We start from the raw sequence: 12,500 nt of genomic DNA, 5'->3' as shown, positions 1-12,500 counted from the left end.
AGAAATAGCTGCTGTGGTCAGAAATAATATGTCTTCTATGAGCCCTGATATAAATATTAAATGAAATATTGAACATCTGTGGAAGTAGCTGAAACATGCTGTCTGAACTCTGGACAAAGCACCTTTCAAACATGGGACAACTACAGCAGCTTGCACATGAAGAGTGGACCAAAATAGCTACTGGCTCCTACAGTGCATTAGTGCATTTCATACACAATGTAACTCAATACGCTTCACATACTGTTATACAAGTACAGCATTTAAAAGCAGTTACAAACTAAGTTGTAGGTTTAAAAGCGAAGTAAACACATACAAAATAGCTTACTTAAATTACAATGGGTGTCCAGTGCAAGATTTATTTTTTTTGAAAACATACTTTTAAAAAATACTTTGAAAGACCTTACTCGTAGGTATGGAAAAAAAGCAGTTTTTAACCTGGGTTTTAAAGCATATTCACTAGGGTTGGGCAGTGTTCAAATTTTGACAAACACAACTCCTCACTTCTACTTTAAAAAAAAGTATATAAGAAGGGATCCAGGAATAGATCGCTTAATTTCAGAAAACTATGACCAGTTGTTATCAAAATTCACATGCACTTATCTACTTATGCCCACAGTAATCTCTAAAACTATGAAAGTGATTGACACAGTATTTTGGATTTTATAATGCTTGAAATAGTGCACAATATACTCTGTGATCAATCTTGCTTCTAGCGCTAAATATAAGGACTGGAAGTTGCGATACCCAATGATGAACTTCTGTTTTTTTGTGAAAAAATACTGCCCAACCCTAATTTACACTTTATTGGTATGTTTCGAAGTGATTGTTGATGTGTAGGGGTGTGCGTGCGTGCTGGGTTATTATATATGGATGTGTGTTATACACGGGATTTTGTGGTAACATTTATTTACCAACCCAGATGTTAGCATGTGCCAGATTTTTTTCTCTTTCACCAACACCCTTGGTTATTTTGCCCTGTGTGTTCCCGCAGTTGTCTTTACAAGACGGACGTTCTTCATTTATGGCAGTGAGTCTAACAATGAACAGATTTACATCAAGGCGTTTAGAGAGACTTTTGTGACACCTTCCAGCTTCATGCAACTCAGAATTTCTTAATTTTAGATGTTTTGAGAACTCTTCTACATGTAACTCTTGAAAATGTAATTTGCCTTGGCCCACATGCGTTTTTTTTGTGTGTCCATCAGGTAGAGGTGGCAAATCTAGGTCCAGAAAGTAAAAACACTGCCACAATTTGGCTTTAGCCATTGATGCTAGCTAGATAGCTAGCTAGCTCCCTAGCAGGTAAACGAGCACCATGGGAGCTAGCTAGCTAGCGCCTGGGGCTAAAGCCAAACTATGGCACAGTTTTTACTTTCTGGACCTGGATTTGCCACCTCTGCCATCAGGTCACATTTTATGACCAATTTATGCAGAAATCCGAGTAATTCCATAATATTAACATACTTGTATGTCTGTGAAATAGATGAGAAAAATAAAACGTGATTTGTTTTTCCATTGCAGGGGGTCACCATGGACTTCAGCTCCTGTTTTTTCTTCGTGATTTGTCACACTATCACAAATAAATGTTTATCATAAAAAATACAAATGACCTGCCATCTTATTCTTCTATGCAGCATTCCCCCAAAGAGCATTAAACAGCTGCATCTCGTTCAGATTGCTGCAGCTCTGGTTAAGGTCTCCCTGATTTGTTGAAATTTAGATGTCTCGGGTTGGTGAAGGACTCTGGTTGGTGGCCTGGTGGGTGGTGTCTGGTCGGTGCTGGATTTCACTTTCCTTTCTTTTCTTTGGTCCTTTCTTGGGTTTCCTGACGGCCTCACGACTCTGGCTGGAAGTGTTTGGTTTAGGGAAACGGTATGGGATTTATTTTTTATTTTTTTATATAGGTTTTAGGAGGTGAACTAATGAATGCACGCACGCACATACACATATTCACCCACATACAAAAAAATAAATAAAATACAAAATATATATATATATATATATATATATATATATATATATAAAAAGGAGCGCAATGATGATGACATGTCAAATCGGTAAAATTACCAAATGAACAATAAATACTGAGCTCTCCAGGAAAAAAAAAGAAAAAAAAAGTATATTCATCAAGCTAAATTGAGTTAACATAGTTATATCTAAATCTACACCGCTATAACTAAATTCAAAACAGTTAAAATATAAATTGAAACAGTAAAATGTTAACACTCGGTTCACAAGCATATTACGTTATGATCCTCTTCATCTGACCATTATCGTGGATTTTAAACATAGACTGCACTAAAAAACTAGCCACCCGAGGGTGCTAGAACTGCACAAATGGAAATAAACTAAACTCTTTTTTTTAACAGATATGCTGCTTTTAATATCGTAACATGACGACAGCGATATTGTGGCAGTTTTAATATCACAATATTGCCGTTGTAGTTACATCCTTAATACAAAACATCTAAAAAATAAAACTTTAATATAACAATATACAACTTCAACAAATTCACATAACAGACCAGGGAGGTTACATGGGTCATAAAAGCCAACTAAAATAAATACTATATAAGTATGTAAATGTATATATGTAAAGTTTATTTATTAGTTTGCAGGTTAATAACATTTGTGTAGGAATAAGACAATTTAAAGGGGAATTTTATAAATGATATGATGCTATCATTGATTGCTAACTCCAAAAATTTACATCATTGAGGAATGCTCCAAATGTTGCTAAATTATGCCAAATACATAAAAAAATGTTTTAGTCCAAGTCCCGTGACATGTGGTTTTACGTTCAAGACGGTTGGTACATTGCCAAGAAACAAATGAATGAGGCATATTCACCGACCACACCACTTTGCCACATTCAATATGGAGGCAACGTTGAAGTAGGTCACTGCGTCAAGGCGGGATTGAGATGTATTTGTCCATTCATCTATGTCTATGGCCTGGGTTTTCAGGGTTGCGTTTCCGGCACAGGCCATGAGTGTGGTTGCGAGTAGGTAGGATCGAGTTAGACATTTGACTTACAATGGAAGGTAAAATTCATATCCAAGAAGCTATCAAACTACAAGGTGACATTGTCCGGAGAATGAAGTCTGAGAAGGCAAGCAAAGAGCAGGTAAGCAATGTTATAATTGCGTATAAGTGGCCTTTCAATAACTGTTGACTGGTCTTTAAAATGGTGTACTGTACCCATAAGTCACACATGAGTGCGTGGCAACGAAGTGGATATTTTGCCGTGACCGACAACTCGCCATTCTGTGCTATTTTGCCGCGAATCGTGCGCCACAGAATGTGTATTGGTTTGTGGCATAATGATGAAGGTGGTCACCCTGAAACTGCGAGGACCCTCAAATTATACTACAATTACTTGACGAGTGTTATAGTTAGGATTAGGCTGGTAATGCCGGTAACAGGCTGAGGGTTATGGTTATCAGCATACCTCGTCAGATCAGCATAACCCTATAGTAAACTCTATCTGTTGCCTCACTGTAAACTCAATTTAACACCCAACCTGTTCTTACTGCGCATGCACAGAATTGCAAGGTATGCTACTTCGACGGGAATGCTGTTTTGTCGAGACGCCGACAACAGCCTATGTTCTGACGTTTTTGGTTGTGGTTGGGCTGGTAATGCCGATAGCAGTTAATCTTCGGTGACAAAACAAAATGAAAACTTCGTGAAAAGACACCGAAGGGGGTGAAGCGAGGCAGCAATCACGCCCAGTGCATGACAGCAGTTGACCAATCAGAGCTGTTCACGGCAAAATAGTGCTAGCATGAGAGTTGCCGGTCAAGGCAAAAATATCTACGGCCTTTATCGTGTGTTGAATCTTAGTTGTATTCAGACTGTTGACGCAATAGCTAACCTGGTAGACAAGCTGCAAATTGAAGCGCAAATATTAAAATACTGAAGTCATGATCATAAAATACACCGAACCTAAACTGGCTACTCTTACTACGCGCCACGACGTCATTTTCGTTAAAATGAGCAGCCTAGCTGTGGAACTGCAGCTTGGGAACCGTTGACAATGCTAATGTACAGTATGTAGACTGCTAGTGATGTAATTCATACAGATTGTGTACTATATTTAAAGACAAATTGTGCCTGAATGTGTACTGCATTAGGCCGGATGCTTTCATTGACTTGGTACATCTTATGTTCTGTCCTCCTCAACTGGGGTAATGATGATGCATCATACACCATCACCCCTATAGTGATAGGGTTGCTTACCACTTTTCTCCTGTTCTTCCTGCCTGACCTTTGGTGTCCTGCTGGCCATCCACGGAATACGTTATACCTACTGGCTTTTGGGTTGGATTGCCACAATACCGTTGGATGATGCACTCCTGAACTTTGGTTGTTATTTTTGACACGGTTTTGTCCCCTCTGCTGCTGGATGAATATGCTTGGCATGTTTACACTCCGGACCCGCTCCGCTATGGTTGGCTTCCAACTTACAAACTATGTCCAATCTCGATGTTTGATGGAAATCACCGTGGCACAGGTATGTATTGTATGTATGTAGTGCACATTAATGTGTTACTTATTGAATTGCAATAGCTCCATCACATCCAAAAGTGAACCACAGTTTTGATAATGACGCATTGGGTCACATGTTCAAAATCCTACTACTGGCTTGTTCTACACAGATTGACAAAGAAGTTGCCAAACTTCTAGAGCTGAAGGCACAGTTGGGAGGAGATGATGGAAAACATCAGTTTGTTCTCAAAACAGCTAAGGTAAGTGCAAACTGCTGCAAATGACCTGAGATATTTTTTTAGGGATCATTGAAACTTAAAACAAAAAAAATAAATAATGAAATGGTAGTTTTTACGAACGTGCGCCAAATGGCATCACTGGCCCAAAAATATGTGACAAAATCAGTTTTGGGTACAAAGTCACGTGGAACCTGTTTTGGGAATATTTATGAGCATCACCATGCACTGGCCCGAGATGTCTGGTTGTCTCTTTCACTAGCCATCCGGTATAACTCTGCATGCTGCAGTCCCCTCGCCTTCAGCCTCCAACTGCTTTCCCGATCTTACGCAGGGGTGAAAGTGGCTAGAATTTCTTGACAACCATAAAATCTTGAGTAAAAAATACCTCGGAGTTTGAACTCATTTTCGGAATTCAAACACCCAAGCAAATTAAGCTAAACTGAACATACCTTGAAAACGGGTAGCTGAGTGATGCCAGCGAAGCCGAGCAATGCTGAATGCTCACGTTGAGGTAGTTGAGACGATGCACTTTTATTTTCCATTTAGATCGTAAATACTCCTGGAGGGGCTCCATACTCGCAAGTGCATTTAGATTTTTCCACAACAATGCTACAAACTACCATGGAATTAGGAAGGAGATTATCGCGCTGTTGTAACTACCATGACTACTTCTGTAAATACTGGCACGAGGACAGCCCTAAACTGTTCAACAACGTGCTTGACATTAAACAACGCACGCAAGGACAGTTTAGTAGTCTTAACAATATGCCCAATGTAAAATACACAAACTCATCACTGAACTAAAGCAAGCATTAACATAGCATGTATCATCACACCACAACAAGTAAGGTATTTTTTTTTGATTGTTTAAATACTACTTTAAATGTAAAAAAAACAAATAGAAATTATAAAAGCAATTTTCTGTTTTTGGAGCTTGGGACTGGATTAATTGCATTTACGTAATTTCCTATGCAAAAAAAATGTTTTGGAGGTCGAACAATTCGGACTTTGAACACTTCGCAGGAACGAATTATGTTCAAACTCCGAGGTACCACTGTATTTGGGGAAATACCAATTTTTTTTTCGTGTAACACATTCTATTTTGTTTTTAAACAAAATCTAGAAAATTTGTTACATTTATAAAACATGTACCATGTTAAGTTTATAAGTAAATCAATTCTTCATCTGTTTTAATTTTTTTTAGCAAGACACAGTATTCAATCACCGGTGGGCTATTTTTAAAACAGACCTCACACTTTCACTTAAAAATAAATAAGTAGGCTACAATGCAAACTAAACACGCAAGGCACTCGTGTCACCTTTCGTCTGCTCCCCCACTCTGCTCCTCCGCTGCATTCATGCACATGTGGACTAATTGAAGGCAATTGACTTCAAAGACGCTGCTTGTTAAGTACAATGCGCCCGCCATGTCTCTTCTGCTCCCAGCACCTGCTGCTTAGTGCTTGAGCGAAACTTCAGAGGCTGCTGTTCCTGCGCAGGCAACCTTGCTTTAACTGCCTATTTAAATTAATGAGCAATATCGATTCTGATGCCTGTGTTTCGATACATATATTGTAATGAGGCTTGCAACAATGTATTGCTATATTGATTTTTTGAGCACACCCCTAGTTATATCTATAACACAGAACAAAACATAACAGGTCTTACACATGCATTAGGCTACTACATTACACTTACTGTAACATGATTGTAAGAAGGCATACATGAGAAACTGATTATCATTCAAAAATGTTTTTTTTCCAATGATGTGCAAAATAATAGTTAACAAAAACACCAGTCACCCCAACCTCCACCTCCTAATATTATTTGCCCTATTCCCTCACATCTAAATGCAGAACCTCAATTTTAACTACTTAACTCTTTGACTGCCAAAAACGTTTAACTCTTTGACTGCCAGACGTTTTCAAAAACGGGTTGTCGCCAGTGCCAGCCGATTTAAGCATTTTGAGTGATCTTTCAAGGTCCACTTAAAATATTGTGTTTGGACTATGGAAACCCACATCCTACCAAATGAAAGATTGGACTCTCAGCTTTCATCAGAAAAAAAAAGTTTGTTTCTACCTTATTCCGTTCTTCAGTAATCAACAATAGAAAATCGTTACTTTCACCGAAATTCTCTGTTTTGAAACAAAAAAACGGAGAAAAAGAGCTTTTTGTGAAACGATGTTATTTCATGCACTCTAGTGAATTGTACACTTCTTTTTGTCCATGAATGATGCCACAAACACCTAAATAGTGCTTTACTTCTGTAAAACGCTTTCACCAACAATGAAAAAGTGTTTTTTGATTGCAAAATGCGTTTATTTCCATTCAACAGTGTAACAATTTGACAAAACAATTTGGCAAACTATTTACAAATGTGTGCAACTGTGGTACTACTTACAATTATGTGGATGTTTCAAATACAGTTTTTCTTTTTGTAACGCTCTCCTGCGTACAAGGAGACGCTAGGACTCGCACACAGTTGACTTTCACTTTCGCATTGGTCCGTTTTGCGTGCAAACGTTACACTTTCTTGACGGCCTTTTTTTCCGGGGAATAAAAAGCAAGTAGCAGACTGTACACACTTCCTCCGATGAATATGCATTGGACTCGGGGCACTCTCCGTCGTCCGATCGAACGTCCGCCTGTGCGTGCTCGGTTGCGCTCCACGTTACGACACCGTCATAGCCGCCGCGTCAGCGGTTCCAATTTCGCCGTCAAGCTCGGATTCACCTTCATCATCATCGATGATGACCATCCTCGTCATCAATGTACTCTTTTAGCGTTGGTCGATGCCTTTTGTCTTGTAAGTGTAGAGCTGCTTGCAAACGCTCGCCATTGCCCGTTCCCTCCTCCATCTAGCTCCATCTAACATCTTCTACTGCCGCGTCAATGCTTTCCAACCACGGAGTCACCATCATCTTCATCATCGATGATGATCATCGTCGTCAACAATGTGCTCTTTTAGCGATGCTTTTGGTCTTTGAAAAAAACGTCTCTGGCGTGAGCTCCTCGCGACCGGCCGCCATTTTTCCTTTGTTTTCCATTCTGATCTCCTGCTCGACACTCTAGCTCCGCCTCTACTGACGCCCACCCGATCTTGTCAAAAGAGAGTCATCGCTGCCCTCTAGGGGCCGAAAATAGTCATTAGGCTCACGAGACCTTTTTTATTTTTTTATTTTATTTTTATTTTTTATTTTTTAATTTTATTTTCTTTACAGGAGAGCTCAGTATTGTTCATTCGGTTTGACATCATCATTGCTCTCCTTTTATTTTTTAAAAAAACCAACAAATCAATTAAAAAAATTTTAATAAATGATTTTTTTTTAAATACATATACATATATATATATATATATATATATATATATATATATACATATACACACACATATATATATATATATATAAAAAAGTATGTATATATATATATATATATATATATATATATATATATATATATATATATATATATATATATATAAAAAGTATATATATATAAAAAAGTGTATATATATATATATATATATATATACTTTTTTTTGTGCGTGTGTGTGTGCGTGCGAGCGTGTGTGTATTCATCAGTTCACCTAAAGCCCATTAAAAAAAATCCCATACTAATAATATAATATATTAATAAATTGCCAAATGCAGAAACATCAATGTAAGTTATCACGATGTAGTGGCTCTCGCTAACAGACAGAATTAAGTAACCGGAATTAGGTTAAAAAAATTCTATATACGTAGACCATGTTTCTATAAATTTTGATATTTGGTTTTTATTTGAGGCAGATATTTTTTCCATTAAAATGTGATTTATGAGGAGGTTAGACCATTGGTCGATATTCAGAGTTTGTTTATTTTTCCAGTTAACAAGAATTGTTTTTTTAGCGATAGTAAGGGCTACAAGTGTAGATTGAAATTGTTTATGTGGTAAGTCAGTTGTTGTTAGGTCACCTAGCAAACACAAGTTTGGAGATAAAGGTATCCTACAGTCCAAAATAGCGGAAAGTTTTTCTAAGACTTTAGTCCAGAAATACATAACCGGAGTACATAACCATAAAGCATGAACATAAGTGTCTGTAGTGTTTTGTAAGCATTGGAGACAAATGTCGGAGTCTGAGAGTCCCATTTTCTTCATCATATATTGAGTAATGTATGTTCTGTGAATAATTTTATATTGGATAAGTTGTAAATTTGTGTGTTTTGTCATTTTAAATGCGTTTTCACAAACTTGAATCCAAAAGTCAGGTTCCGGTGCTATAGACAAGTCTGTCTCCCATTTCGAGATGGGTAAAGACATTTTATCAGTATATGAAAGTAACTTATATATTTTTGAAAGTTTTTTTGTTGTTGTCGGAGAAAGCTTGTTAATATCTTTAGCTAAAACAGGCGGTTGGAGCGTACCCCGAAGTGTTGGAATTTTTTTCTTTATCATATTTTTAACTTGTAGATAATGTAAAAAATTTCCGTTTTTTATATTGTATTTTTGGAGCAAGGATGTATATGATATAAACATATTATCTGAGAAGAGATGGTGGAGATGTGTAATTCCTTTCTGCTCCCACACAGCCAAATGAAACGGTTGGTTGTTAAGTTGAAAGTCGGGGTTATGCCATAGGGGAGAAAGTCCACAGGGCTCCACTTGGGCTTTTGTCAATTCTAGTGCCTTCCACCAGGCTGTCACGGTGGCAGAAATCATTGGGTTTTTAAAACAATTATGACGCTTAATCGATGTTGTAATAAAGAGTAAATCTCGAAGTCTGAGGTTATTACAATCCTTCTGTTCTAGTTCCAACCAACAGTTAGTGTCTCTGTTGGGTTGTGCCCATAGAACAATATATTGTAGCTGGTTAGCTATATAGTAGTACATAAAATTTGGTGCCTCTAGACCACCTTTGGATTTGCTTTTCTGAAGAGTAGATAGACTAATCTTTGCTTTTTTTTTATTCCAGTAAAATTTTGTTACGGCTGAGTCCAACAACTGGAACCATTTAGCCGTAGGTTTAAATGGAATCATTGAGAAAAAATAGTTTGTTTTAGGTAAAACTTTCATTTTAATGGTGGCTATTCGTCCTATTAGAGAAATAGGAAGATTATTCCAGCGCTCCAAGTCACTATAAATGTTATCCAGAAGTGGAGAAAAGTTTAAATGAATTAAATCAGTTAATTTAGGTGAGATTTTTATGCGTAAGTATTTTAAATTACCTATAGGAAATGAGTAGTGTGGGTCCTGGCTTGCAGGGTTCCATGAATTTTCTGTAATAGGTAGAAGTGTTGATTTTGTCCAGTTAATAGAATAATCTGATAACTGTGAGAATTTAGTTATTAAATTAAATACTTCCCCTAGCGAAGTAGCCGGCTTTTCTAAATAAAGTAAAATATCATCGGCATATAGATTAATTTTATGTTCTGTTACCCCAGAGTGAATTCCTTGAATCCTTCTTTCCTGGCGTATGGCTAATGCAAGTGGCTCAATAAATATTGCAAATAATAAAGGGGATAGTGGGCATCCCTGTCTTGTGCCTCTCTGTAAAGTAAAGCTCTGAGATATAATCCCATTAGTAGTAACTGTAGCTTTTGGAGAATCATATAATACTGATACCCAGTGGATAAATGATTTCCCAAAGCCAAATTTATTTAAAACAGCAAAGAGGAAGGACCAGTTAACTTTGTCGAAAGCTTTTTCTGCATCCAATGATATAATAACTGCCTTTTTATCATGCCGCTGTGACATGCTAATAAGGTTAAAGAGCCTCCTAATATTATTAGTAGAGTGCCGATCTTTAATAAAGCCTGTTTGGTCGCTATGAATAATTGTCGAGATTACTGTTTCTAGTCTAGATGTGAAAGCCTTAGTGATAATTTTAATATCAGTATTAATTAGTGAAATTGTGAAGGCTCACGAGACCTGCTTAAAACTTTCAGGACAGCTCCGCAAGCCTTCCCAGCACCTGTTTCAAAAAAAAAAATAAAAAATGGGAGGACGTCTTTTAACGTCTTTGGCGCTCCTCCGTAGGTTTTTGCAGAACGTCATTTAACGTCTTTGGCAGTAAAAGAGTTAATAAAGTTTAGTAAAATCCAAATGAGGACTGCCAAAGACGTTAAAAGACGTTCACTATGTTTTTTGTTTGTTTGTTTTAACGGGAGGAAAGCCTTGGCCAGATGTGCTGAAAGTATCAAGCAGATCTAGTTAGTAGAATGACTTTTTTTGGGCACTAGATGGCAGCGATGACTCTCTTTGGACAAGATTGGGTAGGCATCAGTAGAAGACGTGAGGCGGAGCTAGAGTGTTGAGGGGAGAATGGCTGAGGAAGCGAAGTTGGCGACCGGTTGCAAGCAGCTCACGCTTGAGCATTTTTTTCAAAGACGAAAAGCATCGACCAATGCTAAAGAGCACATTGATGGCGACGATGATTATGATGGTGACTCCGAGGTTGACGCCGAAGTTGGAAGCGTTGACGCAGCGGCTATGATCACGTTGTAAAGCCTCACCGGCTAGTGATGCTAACACCGGAAAACGCGGTGCACAACCGAGCACTTCTGCACAGGCGGACGTTCAATCGGACGACGAAGAGTACCCCGAGTCCAATGCATATTTATCGGAGGAGTGGGTACAGTCTGATCACGGACACTGGTTCTGGACTACGATGCCACCATGAATGGAGTGGATAAGATGGATCAGAACATCTCTTACCACCCGGTATAGGAACTGAAGGACATGAGGAAGCCAGACACCACCGTAACGTCACCGAATCATGATCCTGATGGCAACGTGGCCAAACACACAATGCAGTATATACTTGCTGTTCCCCGGAAAAAAAGGCCGGCAAGAAAGTGTAGCGTCTGCACGCGAAGGGGCAATCGCAGTGAAACTAATCTGTTGTGCAAATCCTGCTGCGTCTACTTGCATGCAGGGGAGTGTTACACAAAAAGAAAAACTGTAATTGAAACATCCACACAATTGTAAATAGTACCACAGTTGCACACATTTGTAAATAGTTTGCCAAATTGTTTTGTCAAATTGTTACACTGTTGAATGTAAATAAACGTATTTTGCTATCATTAAACACTTTTTCATTGTTCGTGGTAGTGTTTTACAGAAGTAAAGCACTGTTTAGGTGTTTGTGGCATCATTCATGGAAGAAAAAAAGGTGTCAAATTCACTAGAGTGCATGAAATAATATCGTTTCACAAAAAGCTTGATTTCTCCGTATTTTGGTCCAAAACAGAGCATTTGGGTGAAACTAACCATTTTCTATTGTTTATTACTGAAAAACGGAATAAGGTAGAAACAAACTTTTTTTTTGATGAAAGATGAGAGTTCAATCTTTCATTTGGTAGTATGTGTTTCCATAGTCCAAACACAAAATTTTCTGTGGACCTTGAAAGATCAGTCAAAATGCTTAAATTAGCTGGCACCCACAGCATCCCTTTTCTGAAAACGCTTGGCAGTCAAAGAGTTAAGAACAAAAATTAAAAACATAAGAGAAACATTTAAAATGGAAGATAATGTGAACATTTTACTTTTTTTTTTTTTTTTTTAATAACGAGGATGTAAATAACTAACGTAATTAACAAAAATAAGTCCAAATGACTTTTTACATTGTACATGTTTACATTGTAAACATTGAAATTGAATATATTGTGAGGATAACGTAAACATTGACTTTTTAAAAATAATGATATAAATAAGTCACATAAATTAACAAAAATAAGTCCAAATGAATCTTACATTGTACACATTGAAATGGAATATATTTTGAAG

The 12,500-nt window shown here is 37.6% G+C and overlaps 1 protein-coding gene and 1 long non-coding RNA gene across 3 annotated transcripts in view; both read left to right on the top strand.

Moving 5' to 3' along the window:
* The window catches only part of LOC144059616 (uncharacterized), a 14,531-nt gene extending 12,902 nt beyond the window's left edge, over nt 1-1,629 (top strand). The window contains exons 4-5 of the long non-coding RNA XR_013295694.1: nt 992-1,027; nt 1,522-1,629. This is a non-coding gene — a long non-coding RNA (uncharacterized LOC144059616). The remainder of the gene's footprint in view (nt 1-991; nt 1,028-1,521) is intronic.
* Nucleotides 1,630-2,867: 1,238 nt separating this feature from the next.
* hars (histidyl-tRNA synthetase) overlaps nt 2,868-12,500 on the top strand; it is a 42,699-nt gene continuing 33,066 nt past the window's right edge. Inside the window, exons 1-3 of one of the 2 annotated variants that reach the window (XM_077577055.1) lie at nt 2,878-3,127; nt 4,227-4,516; nt 4,662-4,751. In XM_077577055.1, the coding sequence (XP_077433181.1) occupies nt 4,409-4,516; nt 4,662-4,751 (198 nt within the window). In that variant the 5' untranslated portion in view covers nt 2,878-3,127; nt 4,227-4,408. Of the gene's footprint in view, nt 3,128-4,226; nt 4,517-4,661; nt 4,752-12,500 lie in introns of both variants that reach the window. The other variant, XM_077577057.1, reaches the window with a different exon arrangement.

Source organism: Vanacampus margaritifer, chromosome 10 (assembly GCF_051991255.1).
Source record: "Vanacampus margaritifer isolate UIUO_Vmar chromosome 10, RoL_Vmar_1.0, whole genome shotgun sequence".
NCBI lineage: Eukaryota > Metazoa > Chordata > Actinopteri > Syngnathiformes > Syngnathidae > Vanacampus > Vanacampus margaritifer.
The sequence above is the reverse complement of the archived record's forward strand: the minus strand, read 5'-3'. Positions and strand labels throughout refer to the sequence as shown.